We start from the raw sequence: 23,946 nt of genomic DNA, 5'->3' as shown, positions 1-23,946 counted from the left end.
CATGCCAAAAAATTAGAAAAAAAAAAAACATAAAAGAGATGTTTCATTATCTGAAGGGAAGGAAAGCAAGGAATCGATACGAAATGGGTATTAAACTTGATATGCAGAAGGCGTATGATCGGGTTGAATGGGACTTTCTGGATGCTGTTATGGAAAAAATGGGGTTTAGTAGCAGATGGAGATCGATAATTAATGGATGTATTTCGTCTGTAAAGTTCGATGTTCTCCTAAATGGGCAGGCATGGAAGACGTTTGCGCCCACGCGGGGTCTCCGTCAGGGGGATCCTCTTTCTCCTTATTTATTTATTTTGGTGGGGGAGGTTCTCTCCAAACTTATTCAGAGTGCGGTGGACAATGGTAGGTTGGAGGGTGTCAAGATGGGCGGCTTTGGACCCATGATTTCTCACCTCTTCTTTGCTGATGATACCCTTTTGTTTTTGCAGGCTGATATGAATAACTGCCGGAATATGAGGAATTTGCTGGACAAATTTTGTGAGGCATCTGGGCAGAAGGTTAATTTGGTGAAATCCAGTGTTTTCTTTGGGGCAAATGTTCTGAAGGTGAATGCTGATCAGATGGGGAGTGCTCTTGGTATGGCGGTGGTTATCAATCCGGGGACATATTTGGGGGTTCCTGCTATATGGGGTCGATCGAAACAGCAAGGTCTTGCTTATGTGAAAGGGAGAATAATGGAAAAGCTTCAAGGATGGAAGCAAAGTACTCTATCCCGTGCCGGTAAGGAGGTTTTAATTAAGGCTGTTATTCAAGCTATTCCGGCGTATCCCATAAGCATTTTCAAATTCCCAGCCGCTGTTTGTCAGGAATTGGATGCGTTGGTGGCTGGATTTTGGTGGGGTTGCAAGGAGGGAGCCCACAAGATTCATTGGGTATCAAAGGAGGTTTTGGGTTTGCCCAAAGACTTGGGAGGTTTAGGCTTCAGAAATTTTCAGGAATTTAATGATGCTCTGCTTGCTAAACAGTGTTGGCGGTTAATGACTGAACCGGACTCGTTGTGGGCTTAAGTGATTAAGGCTCGTTATTTTCCTCACTGCTCGATCTGGGATGCGAAGAAGGAGGGTCGTGCCTCTTGGGCGTGGGGCAGCCTCTTAAGTGGCAGGGACTTAATCAGGGAGGGTTCTCATTGGCAGATTTTGGGTGGTCAGGAGGTGCGGGTGTGGCAGGATAGATGGCTTCCTTCCTTACCCCTTGGTCACCCGGTGCCGGTTGGACAGGTTGCGGTTACTCCAAGTTTACGGGTCAGCGCGCTTATCTGTCCGGAATCGGGGCGATGGAATCTTAGCTTTCTGCAGCCGTTCATTTCGGGGGAGGCTATGCAGGTTATTGAGGAGACACCTCTTGGGGATTTAAGTCGTAATGATAGGCTTATCTGGGATCTGAGTAAGAATGGGTGTTATTCGGTCAAGTCGGGCTACAGATGGTTGCAAAGCAGATCGATGGCAATGAGGGATAAGCGGCGGCCTTCTGTTCGTGAGGTTCCCAAGGCGTTATGGAAGGGGATTTGGAAGCTGGAGGTGCCCCCCAAGTTGCGACATTTCTTGTGGCTTACTGTGCATAATTGTCTTCCTACTCGGGATGCCCTTTTCCGACGGAGGTCCTCTCAGGTATCTACTTGTCCTATTTGCTGCTGCCATGATGAAACTATTGAGCACATTTTTCTTTCTTGCTCTTGGGTCGCTCCTATTTGGTTTGGTGGGGCATTGGGTTATAAAGTGGATCGTCTGTCTCTCCCTGATTGGTTGGAATGGATTTTGGCGGTCTTCTCTCCGAATTTTTGCATCTCTGGTGATTCCAATTGGAGGCGATCTTATATTGTCTTTACTTGTTGGTGTATTTGGAAGGCTCGCTGTGAATTTGTGTTCAACGGGGTGTCCGTTAATCCTTCTAAAGTCTTGGCTGCTATCTCTGCGGCTGTGAGCTCGTTTTTTGGTGCGAGGGCTATGGATGGGGCTAGAAGAGGGGGCGTCGGCAGGAGGGTTTCCCCGGTTGCGCGGTGGTGTGCTCCGGCCTTTCTTTTTGTGAAGATAAATGTGGATGCTAGCTGGTCCAAGGCTTCTAAGAAGGGTTTTGTCGGGATGGTTGTGCGGGACATGGAGAGCAAGGTTGTGGCTGCAGCGCGGTATGCTATCCAAGCTCCTTCTGCGGCTGCTGCGGAGGCTTCTGCGCTGTTGCATGGGTGCCAATTCAGAGCTAATTTGGGTGTAAGGTATGTCATTCTGGAATTGGACTCCCTTGAAGCGATAAATTGTCTTTCTAGCTCGCTGTCCATGGGTAGTTGGGAGGCTTTCCCCGTGCTGGCTCGGGTTAAACAGTTGGGGGGAAAGTTTCTTGATTGCCGATGGTCTTGGGTGCCTAGAACTGCTAATGGCGTGGCTCACGAGATTGCGTCGTGTGGTTTCTCGGAGATGTGTGATGTTGTGTGGGTCGATAGGCCCCCATCTTCGTTGGTCTTTGTGTTGAATAATGACGGACTTCCTTGTCCTCATTAAGTTGGGTGTGGTGGTGCTGGGGGTGACGCCTCTTCTAGGTGGAGGGGTCCTTGTGTTTTATCCCTTGTCACTACTTGTTATTGTTTTAGTGTTTGCCTCTCTGTAGGCCTTTTATGAAATGGGTTCTGGGCGTTCAAAAAAAAAAGAGACATAATAGAGTCGGGACATCAAGCCCACGGCCCACTCACTTTCCTGCCTTCAGTCCTCTCCTCCGACCCCTGGACTGTGCAGCCAGTTAACCTAGCCATCCTCTTCTTCTTTGAGAGAGAGAGAGAGAGAGAGAGAGAGAGCGCGATGGCGGAGGAGGCAATTCTAGGATACCTGGAGTCAAAGGATGAAATATCAGATTCCGGTCAGTTTGCAACTGAACGTGGACTCGATCACAACGAGGTTGTCAACGTTATCAAGAGCCTCCATGGTTTCAGATACGTTGTTGCACAGGTTCTCTCAATTTTGCCCATTTTTTTCCTTTCTTTATCATTATCTGCCATTCAGTAGACTGCATATTGTTACCAGTTACTTCTACCTTGAATATGTTTTGCCCAAAACTGTAAAGTAAATAGTTGCTTCAGTGCACATAAATATCTAAAAATTACCAAATCTCATTAGGGGTAGTTCATTCGCCTGCGAAAGGAATTTCCATTTTGGTTGTTTGTTCTGAATTTTGGGTTAAATTCCTGCATTTTTATTCGAAATATATTTTGGCTGTTTTACTGTTGAATACTTTTCGTTAATCTGCAGGACATCAAAAGAGAGATGTGGATACTTACTGACGAAGGAAATGCATACACTGTTACTGGTTCACCAGAAGTGCAGCTGTTCCTGGCCATACCACCTGAGGGTATCCCCAAAGAAGAGTTGCAGGTGATTCTTATTGATCTCGCCTTTATTTGGAAATTCTGATGTGATGTATTATCCATTAGTTTTATTCAATAGTTTGTTTGTGATAGATACTTGTTGTATGATTTCCCGTCGCGTTGATAGTTGAAACTGATGTTTTATTCAGAAAAAGCTGGACCCATCAGTTTTCAAAATAGGTAGCGCTCAGGCTGCAAAGAGAAAATGGGTGGAGATGGGCAAGCAACTAGTAACCCGAAAGGTAACACCTTGTTAATGAGATCACTATGCATAATAATGTCTGTTTGAAATATTATATTTTACGTAGAGGCTATGAGCTTCCTGGAATTGAATCTAATTCAGTACATCCAGTACAATGTTCTATTCGAAATAAGTAGGCTCTTCTGTTGATTTACTTTGGCGTCACAGTTGATGAAGCCAAGGATACTGTGTGTTACAATTTTCTCTCTTGTACATTTCTTGTTTGCAGTTGTGCGTACATTTTAAATTCCTCCTGGTTTGTGCCTGAAACTTGTGGTTATTTGATTTTAAGTTTGATGCAGGGCAGGTTTTTAAGTGATTTCATATGAAAAAATTCACATTGGCCACATAATTATCTTGTAAAACTTGTTACAAATCCTGGTCTATCGTTTATTTAAGCAAGGATCAGAAGTCTCTTGAATCAGAAGTCCTTCATGTTGGCCCATGGGATCCAGATGGGGATGGTCAATGGGTGCTCCATATATCACCTTCACAAGGACAAACATCACCACTCACCACCACAGTTAACACATATCTACACTTAAATGGACCTCCATTTAACCAATTGGGTATCCATTGACCACCATAGATCCAGACAAAGAACTTGTTATTATGAAAAGAAAAAATAAAAAAAAATCTCAGATACACCAAAATCTTTTTATTTTTTTTGTAGAGTTTATGACTTTTTTTAATGTGTTTTATTTCTTCCCTTCATTGCTCATTACTTATCGCATCTGAATGTTTGAATCTTTTCAAGATTTTTTTTTTTTTTATCTAATGGACTCTGATTTTATTGTCTGTTTAATTATACAGTTCATTGGTGTTTTAAACATTCATTTTGCACCTTTTATCTTTTTGTATGCATTGTTTATAGATTTTCATAAGCTTCATCCTCTTGTGTGTGTCTTTGTCCCTTTCTTTTTAATGATTCTGGCTGTATTGGGATGTGCAAATGGCGTCCAAATGTCTGATGCTACTGTAGCCATGTTTTGCCTCAGTTATGTGTGCATGATGCCTGTTTCTTAAATACATACTCATCATAATTATCTTCTTGTACGTCCTGCAGATCCAACATGTGGAGGACGAAGTTAAAAATTTGCTTCTACAGATACAAGATGGGCAGGTGTATAATTTTTTTTCAGCACCAATAATCTGACATTGCATGCTAACTAGATACACACATGCACATAATAGAATGTTTGGGGTTATACGTTCAGCTTCAGGCTTTAGTGATGTGTACATAGGTTTGGGTGTCTGTATTCACCTTTTATGTTGGGCTGGGGCCTGACCAAAACATGAGGAGGTGGGGGCAACAGGTTTAGCATACTAGAAAACCGCTGTCTTGTGAAATATTCAAGTGGCTGTGGGACCTGTTCGTACTTTAAATGAGCTGGGGGTGCTGTGTATATACATTATCATGCATGAAATAAAATGAGATGGATTTTATTTTTATTTTTCAAAACCGTATTCCCTCATATCTGATGCACACTTCCTATCTTTAGGTACATCGTATCCTTTCTTCTTTAATGTTCACTGGCAACTCATTTGGACTTTCTTTTCGTTATATGTGATTACAGGCCATCAACCAAGATGAAATTAAAGCTCTCAAAGCAAGAAAACTTATTGTTCCACAGTAAGCATCATATATTTTTTCTACCCTTTACTTTTATAGTTCCCTTGTTCTCTTTTGAGGCCGAGGGGGTATCAATAACATTTCTTTGACTGCAGAAGATAATTTTTTTCATTGTTTTCATTTTTATGTTCTCTTGCGCTATAGAACGTGGAAGGGCTACTCGGTTAAAAAGGGCCCCAATTATGCTCCAAAGAGAAAGAAAGTAGCTACAGATTTGACTCGAGAGAATCTTCAAAGGTACATATGTGCTTGCAAATAGCTATGAATATAGAGATCTTGATCAGCAGAATTTCTGGCAACAATAGTGCTAAAGTTCTGTGAAGCATATTTAACTTGGAATCACCAAATTAGAAACATATCTCAGAAGCATCATTGTCAAATAAAGGGGCATGTCCTCTTGTATCCCAGGCATATTCAAACTAGAATTTTGTTTTTTCAATGGTATCTGAAATGCATCTACATGTTATGTTTTGGTATATGTGGGGCTTTGGAGTATTTGAGGTTAATAGTTTAAAAACTAGTGCTATGCTCTATCTTTCCCTCTGAGACATAATGGCATGCCCTTCTATAGGCTATCATGTGAAATAAAATAAAATAAAATAAAATAAAATAAAAAATAAAAAACTGATGTGTTAGCCGATGGAATTTAGATCATGTTCATATATCAATAGTTTCACTTGCAAAGGAGCATTATGTGTAACTAGTTTTACAAGTTACATGCGCTTGGTAGAATGTCCCACATAATATCCCTTTTCTTAATCACAAGTTTGATTTGTCAGTTCATAACTAACAAACTTATGAGAACTGTTTCTAACGACTGTTTTTTCTCTGGTCAGATTAAATTTCTGGCTTTTATTGTTAATTATATTATGATTGTGGGCCTTTGGTTGCTCAGCATTTCAGTTATATTGCTTTAGCTGAATGAGCAATCTTTTGTATTTGCTATATAGTGCATTTTATTTATTTATTTATTTATTTTAGTTTACTTTATTTTGAGGAGGAGACAATTATGTTCAAAACTAAGACAAGATGCAAGAAGACCAACCCAAGCAAACAAAACACAACAGCTCCGAAAAAAAACAATCAGCTCCATAGAGCTGATTAAGAAACAAGGCAAACTACAAAATAGCTGTTTTCCAATCTAGCGAAAATAAGGAGGGTGAAATTTCTCTAAACTCTGAGGAAACAGATACCCACAGCAGACAAAACTGAATTCTTTCCTGAAGATTTTCAATTCCAGCGCCTTCTTCTAAGATCCTTCTCTTTCTCTCTCTCTCTCTCTCTCTCTCTCTCTCAATTCAGAGCCTTCAAATCCAGTGCATGTTTTAATTAATAATTTAATACCATTGCTATTTCAATTAGCATTTGTTAACTGTTGTACACTCCCCTTTTTATATGGCCCTGGATATTATACTGACTATACATGAATAACCTTTCTTTTATGTTTTTTTTCTTTTCTTTTTGGATTATGTGGTGCACTCATCAATGAATGCTGTTATATGCAGTTTATTTTGCTGATAGATTTAAATAATTATTTATGTAATTAGGGGTGATTGGAAGGAACTAGAGTTCAAAGAGTATAACTTCAGCGCTAAGGGTCTGCCTATTGAAAGTGGTCATCTTCATCCATTGCTCAAGGCAAGGACATATTTCCACTGTATCTTTTTAATAGAAGTGGCTCTTTTGAGTAATATAAAACTGGTATAATTTGTAATCCTCAGAAGCTAATTTCTTGGGTTACGAAGTTCTAAAAAAATGTGAAAACAGAAATTTTGAGATAAAAACACATCCTTTGACTTGGTAGTTTAGAGCAGATAACATTAGCAACCATTTTTCTAGATTTGTATCCTGTAAAGAGAAACACTAGTCAAGACAATAACATCTTACAGTAGTTTACTGCAAGCTGGGTATATTAGTAGTGTCAGTGATGCAAGTGGATATGCTATTTTTTTTTGTTTTAGCAGACCTTCAAATGATGCTGCCAAAGTCTGCAGGTGCTCAATTTGAGTTGGTGCCATACACCATAGAAATATCTTTCTAAGAGGAGGATTAGATTACAAATTGTCATTATGTGCTATGGTATAAGTAAAACTTTTAGTTTGAAGCAGTTTTGTATAAAATAGCTGTTAGCATTGCTAACTGAATTTCACAACTTTCAGGTACGACATCAGTTGAAGGGTATTTTCAGGCAAATGGGGTAAGACCTGTTTCTTGTCTAATATTTGCTGATAATCTGTTCTCTCACATATACATGTACACGTCTCTATGTACAAGTCTATCTTTATGTATGGGGTTTCGTACTTACTGCAGGTTTGAGGAGATGCCTACAAACAATTATGTTGAGAGCAGGTAGCCTCTCTGCTTACTTTTACCAACTTGTCTTACTTTTAATAGTTCCAATGTCAATTGTAGGTTATGATAGGGCTACTACTTCTAGCCCATTCTAGTCGATCACAAGTAACCATATTGCTAAAGGGTAATGCTAGGGAGACCAAATTTCTAAACCAAAATTTGTAAACCAAATGATGTGGATGTTAATAATTGGATTATTACTTAAGTGTTGATTAACGTGCTTATCATCGTTTGGTTTGCAAATTTGGTTCCTCACTGGTATTTCTGTTATCTAGCTGGAGAGTGACAATGAATTTTAGTGATATTTCCAGGTTATCTTGAACTATTGGTTTCGAAAACCTCCTATAAAGTAGATATTTGAGTGAATGTTTTTTACTATATGGAAAGCACTTTGAGTGATAACTTTAACGTGAAAACTCTTTCTCTCTCTCTTTTTTATCGGAAGAGTTTCTTTTTGAAATTCTCCCATTTGTACTGTTTCTGTGGGATTTCAGTGTTTTACAGCTCATTATTTATGATGACTAATGGTAAAATACTGAAAAACGTTTGTTTCTGCTTTACTTGCAGCTTCTGGAACTTTGATGCACTTTTCCAGCCACAGCAACACCCTGCCCGTGATTCGCATGATACATTTTTCCTACAAGGTCTCTTTGACGTTTTTGCTTTATCCTGAATGCTTGTGTATCTTTCTTCCAACTGATAATTTGCTGGCTTTTTCACTTTTAGTTCCTTCAACCACCAAGCAACTGCCCGAAGATTACGTTGAGCGGGTGAAGCAGATTCATGAGTCTGGTGGTTATCAATCCCGAGGGTATGACATTTTAACTTCCCTTAATGTTCCCACAATATTTGATATAACTACATGTTTCTGTTCTCTCTTTTTGGCAGATATGGATATGATTGGAAAAGAGAGGAAGCAGACAAAAATCTTCTGCGAACTCACACAACCGCTGTTTCCTCCAGGATGCTGTACGCACTAGCCCAGGTGTGTTTGTTTTTTTTAATTAACTGTCTACATGCTCTTCGTGTCTTTCAATCGATAACTCATTATTTCTGTTTTATGTTAGCTTCAAATTCTAATCTTTGAAACTTCTTCTTTACTTTATTTCCCCCTTCTTCTGCCTTTCCTTTTTAATGGCACAACCTGTAACCTTTGTATTCAATTTATGCTGAGTTGGTGTGAAGTTTAATTTGCTTACAATGCCTTTTTGGTCTTGGTATTTTTCTTGCACCATGATTCTTTTAATGTAAACCAAAAATTTTTCAGCTTCAATTAATATCACATTTTGCTTGCTAACTAGTAAGTACTCATATTAATACACATTTAAAAATTGAAATTTTGTCATAGTCAAGGTATAATTATTACCATACATACAGCTCTGAAAGGTTTTCGAAGAATTTTCTTCAGTTTTTCCCCAAAAGGTGTTTCTAACTATTTGTTAAGTAATTATTTGGCATATTTTCTGTCTACCTATGGAGTTGTAGGTCTTTAATGTAGGCTTCACTTTTAGTTTTTTGGTTTTGCATGTGCCTGCATAAGCTGACACAATCACACACAAGCAGCCCGGAGTTGTAATTGTTTTTCTTCTTTTGCATTGCTCACAGAAACCATTTGTGCCCAAAAAGTACTACTCTATAGATCGTGTGTTCAGAAATGAAGCAGTAGATCGAACACATCTTGCAGAGTTCCACCAGATAGAAGGTAGCATTCAGTTTATTTATTATATCGAGGCTAGTGGATGTTCTTTAACACCCTACCTATGAGAGTGAAAGGAGTAACATTCAGTATAACTTGGAGTTTTGTAAATCCATCGTGCACTGGTGGTGTTGGCTATCAATGTAATTGAAACTAGGTGAAGTTGGTATGTGTTAATCAATCGCCTCTCTGAATTTCTACTTCTGGTTTTAGGTTTGGTATGTGATCGAGGGCTTGCTCTTGGTGACTTGTTAGGAGTGCTCAAAGAATTCTTCTCACGTCTGGGTAAGATATTGGCTGGCAGTTTGCTGCTGTCTTGGTTTTTGTGATTGCGATTTTGGAGATTGGGTATTACTATTACTATTACTATAATGGAAACTTGTTTCTTTCTATTCTTATACCCTTAGGCATGTCGAAACTGCGTTTCAAGCCGGCTTATAACCCATATACTGAGCCTAGCATGGAGATTTTCAGGTGCGAGTTTATTCTCGTTAAGGTGAAAATGCTGTTTCATGTTTGTAGTTGAAAGCTGATAAACAATTTCCTTTTTGCTCAAATAGTTATCATGAAGGCCTGGGGAAATGGGTAGAGATTGGAAATTCGGGGATGTTTAGACCTGAAATGCTGCTTCCTATGGGGCTCCCAGAAGATGTTCGTGTTATTGCATGGGGCCTCTCCCTTGAAAGGTAAGAACAAATTCTTTATCGATACTGTTTTCATCTCTATCTTTTTTAAAGTGAAGGTTTGCTGAAGAGCACTATCAACTCTACACTGAATTGATTTTTTTCTTTTGTGGATTTTAATTTGTGCCAGACCGACCATGATTCTCTATGGGATTGATAACATCAGGGATCTTTTCGGACACAAGGTAACACTTTACGTCTTGCTCTTCAATTTGTTCCGTAGTTTTTCGTTCATCTGAAGTGGGTTTCACCCGATTCTATTATTTTGTAGGTCGATCTTGGTCTCATCAAGAAGAACTCGATCTGTCGCCTTGGATTATAAGCATTTTCTGTAGCTGTTGCAAGAATTTTGTTGTACTGCAGTTTGCTCATTCAAAATACAAAGATACTGAGAATTTATTGGTTTGCCCCTACTTCTTTTGTGTGAAAGCTTGAAAGGACTTGGCTTGAAAACATTTGCATTCGACCAAAAAGAAAAATGCTAGCTGTTGTGAGGATGCCTAGTTGTCATTTTAGTGGTAAAATCAGAGAACGATATTAGAAAACCGTTACCTATGGATTTTATGGAATCAAATGACGGTGGAAGAGATTTCAAGTTCGAATTCCTAAATAATGAAATGGTAAGAACAATACGACATAGTCCTGAATGGACAAAATGGACTATCTTTGATCCTCAACTCAAACAACAAAGCACATTCCTACTATTAAAAGTATCAAACACAAAGGAAACAAATCCAAAGCACATTATAATCATAGAAAATAAGTCATGAAGAATTTTTAAATAACGAGGCAAAGTCTATGCTAATCTAAAATATGGATAAGCAGATTGACTTGAAGGGTTTGAGACAAAATGAACATCCAAAGTACTTATAAGTGGCTTTTGTAGTTTAATTGGTTAAAAGTATTGATCCATGCACTGGAGGTCAAGTGTGCGAACCCTATTTTCATAGTTTAGATGAATTTAATGTAAATTATTCTATCGTTTGTTAAAAGAACTTCCAGCGTACTTGAAAGGAAGGAATAACTTCCAACAATATTATCTACATTAAGAAGATGGGGGAAAGGGCTAAGCCTCACAAATGTGTTAGTAATAATATGGTTCGAATTCGCCTTTGGCGAGAATCAAACATAAGACCTCTCACTTATAAGTAAAGAGGAATCGATGACGCTGATAAAGAGATGTTTTTAGATGATGGTAAAGAGATTGAACATTTCTGATTATTTTTGTTGTATGGTGGCATCCATGGTGCCACGTTAGTGGGAATGATGACTTTCCTCCTTTCGAGAATGAGGCAAGTATTGTCAATTTTTATTAAGCCCAAAAGTTAAAGTGGTGATTCATATTGATCGTTGAATTCTTGCCCTTGAAATCTCTTGGTGGCGGTTCTTTTTATGCTGCAGAGACTCCTGGAAACATCATAGTTCGGCAGAGGGGCACCAAGTTCACCCCATCTATATGCCAATCTTGCTTCACCTTCAACCAATATCTCATTAGTCCAAATGGATTTTGGGAGGACTGTTGCTACAAGTTTAAACCTATCCGTCTCATTCTGTACAACGAACGTTAGTTACTATTGATAACTTTTTTTTGTATTGCTGATAGCCTGATACTGTAGTGTAAGAATGTGCTCTCTAATTTGTATGGTCTTGTTCTTTTGAACGACAAAAAAAATAAAATGTGTTATTCGTTTGATCACTTGGTAATCAAGGATTCATGATCATCCACTTTGAATTTGATATCATGAGTGGATGGAGAATATAGATATGTTTTGAATGTTTTAATCTCAATTTGTGATATTAAATTTTAGAGTGAGTAATATACCATGCACTTTTTACCATCTGATGGTCAAAAGAACAAAACTCGAAAAAACCTGAAATGTTTTGCAACACCACTGTCTTTCCCTTTGGGAGAAAAAAAAGGCTATGTCATAATGTTGACAAATAATTTGAATGTTTTCTTATCTGTTGACAAACAATCCTTCAAAGTCGATATCTCCTCCTCACAAACATTCTTGTGAGTTATGTGGGATGTAATTGTTAATAAAACGCAGTATCTTTTTCTTGCCCGGTAAAAAGTTTTTTTCATTTCAATTTGCTGAGGAAATTTTAGCTAATGTAGGCATCGATAGATGAAATGTTAGTGAATTCATTTAATTATGAGATTGTTTTACCACCTATTTATGTCGAACAAATCAATGATTTACGTAATAAGTAATATTTACAAGATTAATCGTCAACTTGTTTGATTCATATAAATGACTAAATAGTCTTCAAATTATATAATTTTTTGCAAAGGCAAATTTTTAAATAGTAATAAAGAAAATAAAATGTTCAAATTATAAAGTTTATCCCTGAAATGATGCCATGTCTATTTTTTAATACTTCATATTTTTACACTAAGGGGAGGGGGAGTTCAGCTAAGCCACACAATGGGCAATCTAATTTGGTATCGAATTCGTCATTCACGAGATTCGAACCTAAGACCTCTCACTTCTAAGTAAAAGAAATACCACCAGACTGTAGTACTAAGTGGCAAATGATGCCATGTCTTCGAACAAAAAGACAAATATTATTAAAAAAAAGAAGAAGCAAAAAGTGTGTTTAATTAAATGGATTGACCTAGGGGTGGAAAAAAATACTGAAAATTCTAAACCGAACCGAAAAAATCCCAAATAAAAAATCTCGAAAATTTCAGTATCCAATACCGAACCGATCCCAAAATTTCGATACAGGAATCGGTCTCACTTTAATTCGTTCGGTAATCCCGAACCAAATCGAAATAAAAAAAAAATATATATATATATTATTTAATTTTAAATATATATTTAGAATTGTAACAGCCATCCAATTTAGTTGAGATTTAATCTCAACCGTTGAATACAAATCAAAGTTCAAACCCTCAGAGAACTCAACTCAGTCACTCTCTTTCTCTCTCTCCGTCTTTTCTCGACCTGACGACCTCACCTCAACCTCACCTAGGCCTAGTAAACGGGTCGTGTCTATCGTGTTCGTGTCGTTTTCGTGTAACACCTGTTATCTTAACGGGTCATATCGTGTCACACCCGTTATCTTAACGGGTTCTTAACAGGTTCTTAACAAGTTGGGTCACTTTACCCAACGGGTAAAGTGACCCGATCCATTATGACCCGTTAAGAAAAGGTAAAGTGACCCGACCCATTATGACCCGTTAAGAAAAATATATACTTTTTCTTAAATTTGCATGTACCACGCATTGCCACATAAATATTACTTCAAAACATTAAAACACATTTGTCGTTTAAGTACTACATCTACATTCGAAAATAAGAGCCTAATAAACAAACATTCATACACTACTAGTCTATTACAAAATATTAAGTGTGCAAGGATATGCAAAATGAAACAATTTTTGCTTTCAAGGTTGTGAAGCTTTTCTCAAAAGTTTAAACCTTGTCAATGGAACTCAAAGCTTGCATGTTATTCCTTTTACAAAATCCTTAATTTTCATCGATCATCATGACATAAGATTTTATGGTATCCACTAGTGTAAATATTTTAAATTGAAGATCGAATTCATTCATTGTATTCATATAGGGTCAAGGAGTGTAGCTGTAAAAAAATCATCAAAATCGAAGTTAAAATAACCGTTAAATCGTAATTTTTCGTTTCGAAAAGTTTTGTCCCGTTACTTGATATTTTTTGCGATTTTTTGCGTATGCAATTTCGAAGCATATAAAAACAAGTTTGACGGTTGGATCGTTGAAATTAGTTTCATAGAATGCGTATCCCATCAAAACGATAGATTCACTAACACTTAGAGTTTATTTATACTTTTATTAAGTATAACATAATATTTTATGGTATCCACTAGTGTAAATGTTTTAAATTGAAGATTGAATTCATTCATTGTATTCATATAGGGCCAAGAAGTGTAACTGTAAAAAATCATCAAAATCGGAGTTAAAATAACCGTTAAATAGTGATTTTTCGTTGATAACCGTCGAAAAGTTTTGTCTTGTTACTTGATCTCTGAATGTTTGTTTTTTGTGATTTTTGGCGTATGCTATCTTGAAGCATATACAAACAAGTTTGACGGTTGAATCGTTGAAATTAGTTTCGTAGAATGCGTATCCCATCAAAACAATAGATTCACTAACACTTAGAGTTTATTTATACTTTCATTAAGTATAACATAAGATTTTATGGTATCCACTGGTGTAAATATTTTAAATTGAAGATTGAATTCATTCATTGTATTCATATAGGGTCAAGGAGTGTAGCTGTAAAAAATCATCAAAATCGGAGTTAAAATAACCGTTAAATCATGATTTTTTGTTGATAACTGTCGAAAAATTTTGTCTCGTTACTTGATCTCTGAATGTTTATTTTTGGCAATTTTTGGTGTATGCAATTTCGAAGTATATACAAACATGTTTGACGGTTAGATCGTTGAAACTAGTTTCGTAGAATGCGTATCCCATCAAAACAATAGATTCGCTAACACTTAAGAGTTTATTCATACTTTTATTAAGTATAACATAAGATTTTGTAGTATCCACTAGTGTAAGTATTTTAAATTGAAGATTGAGTTCATTCATTGTATTCATATAGGGTCAAAGAGTGTAGCTGTAAAAAATCATCAAAATCGGAGTTAAAAAAACGTTAATTCGTGATTTTTTTGTTAATAATTGTCGAACAGTTTTGTCCCGTTACTTGATCTTTGAATATTTTTTTTTTTTTTTTTTTTTGCGAGTTTTTGCTGATATGATCTCGAAGCATATACAAACAAATTTGACAGTTGGATCGTTGAAATTAGTTTCGTAGAATTCGTATCCCATCAAGTTCAATAGTGTGTGTGTATATATATATATTTATTAAGTAAATTTAAATTTATTTATTTTGTACGTATAACACTTAAGAAATTGAATGGTATGTATATTTAAGTCGATCCAATGGTCACCAATTTTTAATAGTTAATTTAATATATATATATATATATAATTATTATAGTTTTTAGAGGTATAAAATTGTTAAATTAATATATATAATTATTATAGTATTTTTTTAGGGTTATAAAATTATAAAATTAATATTTTGCTTATCGTGTATCGTGTTATCAATGTGTATACCCGAACTATCCTGTTATCTTAACAGGTGCTTATTGGGTTACCCGATAATAACCCGATTCGTTATCATGTCAACCCAATCACCTGTTAATTTTGTGTCGCTTCGTGTCGGGTTATCGGGTCGTGCTAGGAATTGTCAGGCCTAACCTCACCACCCTCTTTGACCTCACCTTAGACAACTTCACCTCAGAATCCGACCATACCCATATCACACATGTGACTCACCTCTCTGGTCTCTTTCTCTCGACTTCTCATCCCTCAGACCCTCACTGGAGGAGCCTTCGTTCACGGCACAGAGGTAGAGCCACGACCGTCGGCACCGCTCACCTCTCTGATCTCTTTCCTTTGACTTCTTCATCTAGATTCCAGTGCACTGTGCACCAATTCTCCCCCAAATCAGGTAAATTTTGGAATTAATTTAGGGTTTGAAATATAGGTTTGTGAAATCTAGATTAGGGTTTGTGAAATTTAGAACTTGGAACTGATATGGAGGTAGAAGATATGTAATGGCTGAACGATAGTATTAGAAATTTTAGTGTTTCTACCCTCTGAGCATGTTCTTCTCACCAACGTTTTTATTGCTGGTTTTGTTAATTGATTTATTTAGTTTTTTTTTTTCTTCTCATTTTTGAAAGAAATGAAATTGAAAATGGTTATTTGTGTTTTAGGATTGACATTGGCCATGAAAATTGGAATTTAGATCAGAAATGTGGTTTTATTTTGGGAAATTGAGTGCTTGTTTGTGATTTCAACATTTTTGCTTAGTTTGGTTGATGAGAAATCAAAAAGTAATCAAATTGGAATTAGAAATTTTGGTGATTAATATGGCCTGTGTAGTTTTGTTTTGTGATGGTAACTTAATAAGTTGTTCATTTGTAGTACTGGAAATTAGGGGAAAAGTGAGTGAGGTTCATAAATTCTTTAGCAGTCAGGTTTTTTGTTTACTGCATCATGAAACCAAAGGTGGGTACTTGATTTTATCAGTTCCGAAGAGACTATGGTTTGGTACTGAGGTGATTCTGAAAAAAAGCTGGTATAAAAAAAAGTTGGGAGCTATTTTTGTGTTTGGTAAACATTCAGCTTCAGCTTTTTTTCACAGTTTTGGGTGAAAAAAAGCCAAAAACAAGAAGCTGCAAAACCCAGCTTTGAAAAATCGATTTTTTTTCACATCTGTTTTACATAAAAGTTTACCAAACACTATAATACTGTTTTTTTTTTCAAAAGCACTTTTACAAAAAAGTTTACCAAACACTTTGCTGCTTTATTTCACAGCCGTTTATTCTCACAGCACAGCAGAATCAGTTTTTTTTTAAAGCACAGCAATACCAAACCAACCCTATGATTGCCCGAGAATGCTGGTTGTTAATGCATATCATAAGAGGTGGTTAAAGAAGAAAAAAGAGGGTGTCAGGGGCCCGCTGGTGGTTGCGGTTAATGGACACAATTGAATCCAAGTTCAAGTGGAACATATAATAAGAAAATCTGTTTTCTTCACTTTGAAGCATTTCAAACTCTCGTTCAATGGCCAAAGTTGGAATCTTTGTTTGTGTGAACTGTGAACCATGGTTTTTACTAGCCATTGTGTACTTGCATGCTTCAGTTAATGCTGATTTTTTAGTTCTTCCATCTTAGAGTTTTATCATTCTGATATTCAAATTGACATCTTTCTGTTGCCTTTATTGATAGGAGCATATTTATGCGCCTTAGTTTGCTTGTTTTCTTGCATTTATGTTGCTAGTACTTAGTAATTTTAGTACTTTAAGCTATTTTCGTGTGTTTGTAGGTCCAAAGGGCTAAAGGAGCAAGAAAGTGCATTTTGGAGTAGTTTGGGGCATTAAATGGATTGCATATGCTTAAAGCCAAGTAGATGGACGAAATTGAAGACCAAAGGAGACAATCCCCTTATGCCGTGCCAACCACACACCATATTCCCTCTTTAATCCACATGCATTCATTATCATTCACCCTAGCTTTAATTCACATGCAAACACATTCATTTCCAGCACCAAACACCATCATTGCCGTGCATCCTATTCCATCTAAAACACTATCCTACCACCCCACTCCATTCTACATCATCCATAATCCCCAAAACTCACCTTAGACCTTGTGCTACAACAAAGAGGAAGAGAAGCGGGCCTAAACGTTCATACAATTCAAGTTTGAGTTGTTGGAATGTTTAGGTGTTTCTTTTCCTTTGAATTCAATGTTTAATTTCAATTCTCTTTGTTTTGTACGTATGAGGAACTAAAACCCCCCTTGGCTAGGGGGGGATTCGAAATATATGTTTATGCTTGCCATATGATTTGATTACTTCTAATTGCGTTTCATAAGTTGTGAATTCAATTTGTTTAATTGTTTGATTAATAACTTATTTATGTATGTTTATTGAGAGTGCACGCTTAATTTTCATGCATGAATATGACGCTAGAATATAAGTGAGTTTCACCTAATAGTTATGAACTTATATTCACAAGTGGTAAAGGTTGATGATCTCAATCGCGTTAAGTAAATTCTTGGCATAAGTTTCATGCAGTTCATAGTAACGAGTGCTTCGTCAATGCTTATGGTTTTCAAAGAACTTAATGATTCTTGCTTGTATCTCTATTATGCAGTTCATATAGGGAACTTGTGGGGAATGCTTTGGGTTGTCGTATGCAATCATCCAATTCAATAACGTTAGGAAAATCTGAGGGTTAATTAGTGCAGTTCATGGTTAATCTGGGGCGTTGAGAATTCATGGTTTATTGAAAAGCAATTGGGAATCGTTTTATATGCAAGTATAACATGTATGGAGATGAACTCCTTAGCTAGCCTTCATTCCATTCATTAAATCCAAATTCGTTTTACAATCTGCTAAGTTTATTAACTTGTTTTGTTATTTCAAGTTTCGTCAAATCAAAACCCCCTTTACTTTCTTGTTCTTTAGTGCTTAGAATTTGTTTAGTTTATGTTTTAAAGTGTTTTGAATCAAGCCATAATATTAAATTCGTCCAAAATTGGGTTTAAGGTCAGAAACTGCCTAGTTAGTGTTTTTAGGCAGTTTTGAGTATTTTGAACTTGTTTTGAGTCTTTTGGTTTGTCTTAGTGTTTTAAAGTTTAGTTTTGCATTCTTTGAGTCTAGGATAGTGTTTTATATTGTGTTTTTATGTTTTTGAGTCAAATCCAAGTGATTAACAATCCCTCCTAATCCCCGGTCCAGAACGATCCCTACTTATACTTATACTACAATTGTCAAAAAGAGGGTTTAATTTGTGTGCGTATAATTCTCGCATCAAATTTTGGCGCCGTTGCCGGGGATTAGCAAATTTGCTAATCCCTTGGATTGTTCGTTTCTGTTATGTATTTTAGTTTTAGTTTTTTATTTGTGTTTTGTTTGTTGAATTCAAGTACTATAGAAGCACAACATGGCACTTGATAATGCTTCTCTTTTGTCACAGCTCATGGAAAGGTCCCAAATGCAAAGCGTTGATATATTTGATCTTCAATCAAGGAATAACGTGTTTTCCAATACTTACAAATCAGATTAGAGTGATCATTCAAACTCTATGTGGTGGGAACCTCAAAATGTTCAACAAGAAGGATATTGGCAGCCATATAAGGAGTTCTATTCAAGACCTATGCACCCCACACAACCTCATATTCAATATGCCCAACCAAACTCAAGTTCGTCAATAGATTATAATCAAAAGCTTAATGAATTAATTTGTTTGGTGCAGGGCTCACAAAATCAAGACAATGAGGCTCAACAAGAAGGATATTGGCAGCCATATGAGGAGTTCTATTCAACGCCTATGCAGCCACCACAACCTGCCCAAAGTAATGTAGGTAATTCAAATGATAATGATACGATTTTTCAATTACTTACTACTTTGACGCAGGGAGTCCAAACTCAAAACAAAGAGAGGCAAAATCAAGACAAAAGGTTGGACCACTTGGAAAAGCAAATTGGGCAGATCGCGGAGTTCGTAGGACAATTTCGAGACCAAGGCGAACTCCCTAGTTCAACCATTGCAAATCCGAAGGGAGGATTTGAAACTGCCAAGGAAATCATCTTGAGGAGTGGCAAGGAGGTTGGAACGGACCCTCAACCATCAAAATCAAATCACAAGGAAGATGAAAGATTGCAACTTGACGAAGAGGAATACACCCAACCCATGGCAAGGGTGGAAACACCTTTGCCGGAGGCATCTATTGCTCCTACGCCATCTAATTCAGGTAAGGTTGTTCCAAATTTCATTATTTCTAACCCCGTTCCAACAAATATCCCTATTCCTTGCAGGTTCATGAATTCCAAGGAAGAAGAAAGTGAAAAAGACATCTTGGAAGCCCTTCCAAAGGTGCAAAGTATGGAATATCATGAATTCATCAAAGAGGACGTTCTTGAGATAAACAACCCCAAAGAAGTTGAATTTTATGACACAGGACAAGGAACAATCCTCACACATAATCTGTCCAAGGGAAAAGTTCCTGAAATGTTCAAAGAAGATGTGTTTATCCTTGAGTTCATGTCGGAGCACACAGGTAAGCCGCCTCCCCGAATTTCAATTTTCTTTTATACTAATATGTTGTTAATGATTGAGGCATCCACTCTAGAATTTAAACCATTAACGGATCATCTCAAGTATCACCTCCCATTCAAAGATAAATTTCATGCCGTGGGCTAAAAAAAAAAAAAAAAAAAAAAAAAAACTAAACATGGAGAAAGATGGAGCCTTCACATAGGTTGTTTACGTGAAGCCCCACTACGTGGCACAACTCTAGAAGTAGGAGGCATCGAAGATAGATCATTCGAGGCCTCGATACTTGGTGGAACGCTAGATGACCCAGGAAAAATGTGCCTCTGGAAGAAAGCCGCAAGTCTTTGACGGTCACTTTGAATTCGACCTTCAGATTCTTGCAGCTCATCAAGCTTCCTCTTCATGCCCGTCGAATAGTTATTTGCAAGCACGTGCAAACTTCTATTCTCGTACTTAAGCTGCTTGATCTCTTGCTTAAGACTTTCCACCTCTGCCATCAATGATTCAACCTGACAGGAACGAGCAAGTAGGCGTTGGCCCATGTTGGACACAGAGCCCGCACATTGAACACTGAGAGCGAGGGACCCTTGAACGGCCAACTCATCGGACCGTCCTGAAAGCAGCCTACTATCTTTAGGAGTGAGGAGGTTCCTAGCTACTATCGTAGCTGTTGTTGCATCCGTCATCATGGAGTCTTCACCTGTAAGAGGGCCATTAAAAGATAAAAAAGAAGGGCGCCATACATTACCTTGACGGGGCGCAACCGGATCGCTGCTGAGACTTAAATCTAAGCAAAGGTTAGATGGGTTGGCCATTTTTCAAAGGTGTTAAAAGAGGAGTGTGGATGGAGCAAAATCTCAAAGGGCCGGAGACGATTTTCACAAATGGGCAATCTTCAAGGTGTGCATATTGGAGGTGATCGATACCTCTATAAAAAGCCAAGGCGACACGACCACCGATTCAAAAAGCCAGAATTTCCTGCGTAAAGTTCGGCGACGCTTTCTCGGCTTTTCAGAAAACGCGTTCAACTTTGTCAAAAGATCACGTGGAGGTCATCATCGCAACTACACACTTTTGCCGACAAGCGTAAAGTTCGGCGACACTTTCTCTGCTTTTCAGAAAACGCGTGAAACTTTGTCTCTGACAGAGCCGCATCCACACTACTACTTTCCGTTCAGAAATCGAAGAGGCGTTGTTCAGAAATCGAAGAGGCGCTAGCTCAGAAATCAAAGAGGCGTTCGTTCAGAAATCGAAGAGTCATCACTCTTTTTCAAAAAGCCGGATTTGCTGGATCAAAATTTTTGTCGACAATGGTAAAAGAACAGTACCACCACTTGCTATTAGGAAATCCCTATATATGTCGACCTTCATCTTTTATGGCAAGGCAGACCTGAAGAAAATGCCCAACTCTTCCTCACCTCTGAGGGCGCACTCCCAGCAAAGCCTTTCGAAATACTCAATTTTTTCTTCTTCCCCAAAGAAGATACCAGATGCCTGGAGTACAGATGACCCAGGAGGAAACGGTAGATTGAAGCATGTGGAGACAAGCACAACAAATACATGTGCTGATTCATTCACTGCTTCTTCAAAAGCAAAGGTATCTCATATCATCAAGGTCAAAAGCAAAAGTATCTCATATCATGCTCTTTCCCTGTCTTTTTCTTTGTCATTGTTCTTACTCGCATGGCAAAGTGAAAGAAGCAATCAGCCGGCACTTGGAGTCAGTCTTCCGATCTGGAACCGACTACCTGGAATCTATTCCCTGGTTGCTTACCTAGCGTTGCTCTCGAGTAGTCATCTTTAACGGTTGATACACTTCCAGAGAAGGGACCACTTCTGCAAAGGGGAGCAAGTAAGGCAAGTGAAAATGATACATTGAAGCATGTGGAGACAAGCAACAACTGCATATGCTGAGCTATCCTCTAACACTCTTCAATACGAATTGGAGAGATTGAACAAAGAAACAGATAAAAGGAGTAAGCTTAGACCTTCGGGGGAGAACAAAAGAATCCTCCAGCCCAGTTCAAGAGTAGCCTGTGGAAAATCAACGAGTGGAGGAGACCAAAAGAATCCTGCAGCCCAGTTCAAGAGTAAGCCTGTGGAATCACCAAGATCAAAGCCTCAATGCAATCACCAAGGAGAAGATGGAATTTACACTCCATAACCAGATTTGCGTCCCTAAACTCTTCTCTTTGTTAGTTACATTCTGCCATGTTTAGTATGTTTAAGTGCTTTTTGTGTATTTACTTATGTTTTGTGTGAATCTATGCTTAAAACATTGAGGACAATGTTTGATTTAAGTATTGGGGGGGGGGGGGGGTAACTAAGTATATTTGATGCAAATTCGTGGGATTTTATCACCCATAACTTCAAATGTTGTTCCTTGCTGTTTTAAGGTGTTTTTAAGATGTTTTAGAGTGTTTTAGTATGTTTTGTTTTTATAACTCCGAAAATCACATAAAAATTTGAAAAACATGTTTTGAAAAGCCTAAAAAGAGTGTTTTGAGTCGTTTTTGTGTGTTTGTGTCTTAGGGTACCTTCCAACACAATGATAAGGATTTGGTTTGTAATTGCATGACTGTTAAAAAGAGTTATAAACATAGAGAAAAGTTTGATTTACTCTTGGTATATGCTTGGTTATGGTTATAATGTATGACTTCACATGAAATCATAAAAGAAAAATTCGTTTTTGTAACATGCTTGAAGGAAGGAACTCAAAACAAACGCTACAACCCTGTGAGACTCGAGCCATTAACTTCTTTGGAGAGTTATAATCTGTGATTCTTTGTTTTCTAAAGTTGTTGCATGATCTCATTATTCCTTGCTTGGTTGCTACTTAGAATGCAATTGTATCATGATAGAACTAAATGCTAGAACTTATATCCGTTTCATTCAAAGCATGACATTGAATTGCATAACATATATCAAGATGAAGTTGTGTAGTTGCCACCATAGCCAAATAGCCTTATTTCCCATATTTCGTATTTGTTGTAAGTTTTAACCCCGTTGAGCCTTGTTTAGCCTTTATTCTTTGTTTACCCACATTATCCTCACCTAGCCTAGTGTAGGACAGTCCACACCCTTGTTCTTAGAAGATAGTGAGCATGACTTAAATGAATTCCTTTTGAGTACATTATGAAAGAAAATGAGTGTGGGGGAGAGAATGTTTTGTTCTTAAGTGTTTATGTATGTTTTGAGAGTCAAAAGAAAAGAAAAAAAATTGTGAAAAACATATGAAAAAGAAAAACAGAAAAGAAAAGAAAGAAAGAAAGAAAAAAAGAGCTTGTTCTCCCTTTTTGTTCAAAAGTTGAGTTTTCATTCAAAAGTGAATTCTAAGATGATTCAAGTGCTTTGCTCACTATTTCTTTAAGAACCTTTGTTTTCCATACCCCTTCTTTGTTATCCACACACCCTTACCCCGTTACAACCCGTGACTTCAATCTTGAGTGTTATGTGTTTCAATTTGTGGAGTTTGAACTTGGTATGAGCATATGGTGTCACTGGTTCTCGCACCTAAGTAGGAGCATTCCATTCATGAGATCATACCTAAACATGCTTATTAACTCCAGAAATTGCTTCCTTTGAGATACATATATGTGAGTGTTCGTTTTCATGTTTACATCAATCTTCTCACATGTAACTAGGTTAGGGTGTGTAGTTAGAAAATCTGAGTGAAAATTGAGTGCATATCTTGTAAGGATTTGAGCAAATTCTCTAAGGCATGTTACTACATTCAAAACATGGTTTTAAATGCTTAATTGTGAACTAGTATGTGGTGACTATGATTAAGTATGTACTTAAGTGTAAAGATAACCAAAATCTGTGGAGATAATGAATTTTAACATGTCATGTGCATTGGAAATCCTTGAGGCAACGTTGGAAGGTTTAAGATTGTCTTTGGTTTGTTTTGTTCGTTTCATTTTGTTTTGTTTTTCTGTTTTGCTCGAGGACTAGCAAAAGCTAAGTGTGGGGGAATTTGATAGGAGCATATTTATGCGCCTTAGTTTGCTTGTTTTCTTGCATTTATGTTGCTAGTACTTAGTAATTTTAGTACTTTAAGCTATTTTCGTGTGTTTGTAGGTCCAAAGGGCTAAAGGAGCAAGAAAGTGCAGTTTGGAGTAGTTTGGGGCATTAAATGGATTGCATATGCTTAAAGCCAAGTAGATAGACGAAATTGAAGACCAAAGGAGACAATCCCCTTATGCCGTGCCAACCACACACCATATTCCCTCTTTAATCCACATGCATTCATTATCATTCACCCTAGCTTTAATTCACATGCAAACACATTCATTTCCAGCACCAAACACCATCATTGCCGTGCATCCCATTCCATCTCCCACTCTTTAATC

The 23,946-nt window shown here is 37.4% G+C and overlaps 1 protein-coding gene across 1 annotated transcript; it reads left to right on the top strand.

Annotated features, from left to right (window-relative positions):
- The first annotated feature begins 2,650 nt into the window (after positions 1–2,650).
- LOC137727799 (phenylalanyl-tRNA synthetase, putative / phenylalanine-tRNA ligase) lies at positions 2,651–10,466 on the top strand. The gene is made up of 18 exons (XM_068466622.2): positions 2,651–2,948; positions 3,249–3,371; positions 3,514–3,606; positions 4,672–4,728; positions 5,183–5,238; positions 5,383–5,475; positions 6,786–6,876; positions 7,398–7,435; positions 7,549–7,587; positions 8,158–8,234; positions 8,317–8,401; positions 8,479–8,575; positions 9,196–9,292; positions 9,500–9,571; positions 9,694–9,760; positions 9,847–9,972; positions 10,100–10,154; positions 10,241–10,466. The coding sequence occupies exons 1-18, from the start codon at positions 2,802–2,804 to the stop codon at positions 10,289–10,291; spliced, it is 1,464 nt and encodes a 487-aa protein (XP_068322723.2). The 5' UTR covers positions 2,651–2,801; the 3' UTR covers positions 10,292–10,466.
- Positions 10,467–23,946: the final 13,480 nt, after the last annotated feature.

The sequence above is a fragment of the Pyrus communis genome, chromosome 10 (assembly GCF_041283825.1).
Source record: "Pyrus communis isolate YQ-2024b chromosome 10, ASM4128382v1, whole genome shotgun sequence".
Classification (NCBI taxonomy): domain Eukaryota; kingdom Viridiplantae; phylum Streptophyta; class Magnoliopsida; order Rosales; family Rosaceae; genus Pyrus; species Pyrus communis.
Note: the sequence above shows the minus strand (reverse complement) of the source record. Positions and strands in the feature narration are given on the sequence as shown.

Bases quoted from the DNA above. Each gene is read 5' to 3' on its own strand.
- LOC137727799 (XM_068466622.2), top strand. From the start codon at position 2,802: ATGGCGGAGGAGGCAATTCTAGGATACCTGGAGTCAAAGGATGAAATA. The intron at 7,436-7,548 runs GTAAGACCTGTT...TACTTACTGCAG, and splicing joins GGTATTTTCAGGCAAATGGG to GTTTGAGGAGATGCCTACAA. The intron at 9,572-9,693 runs GTAAGATATTGG...TTATACCCTTAG, and splicing joins AGAATTCTTCTCACGTCTGG to GCATGTCGAAACTGCGTTTC.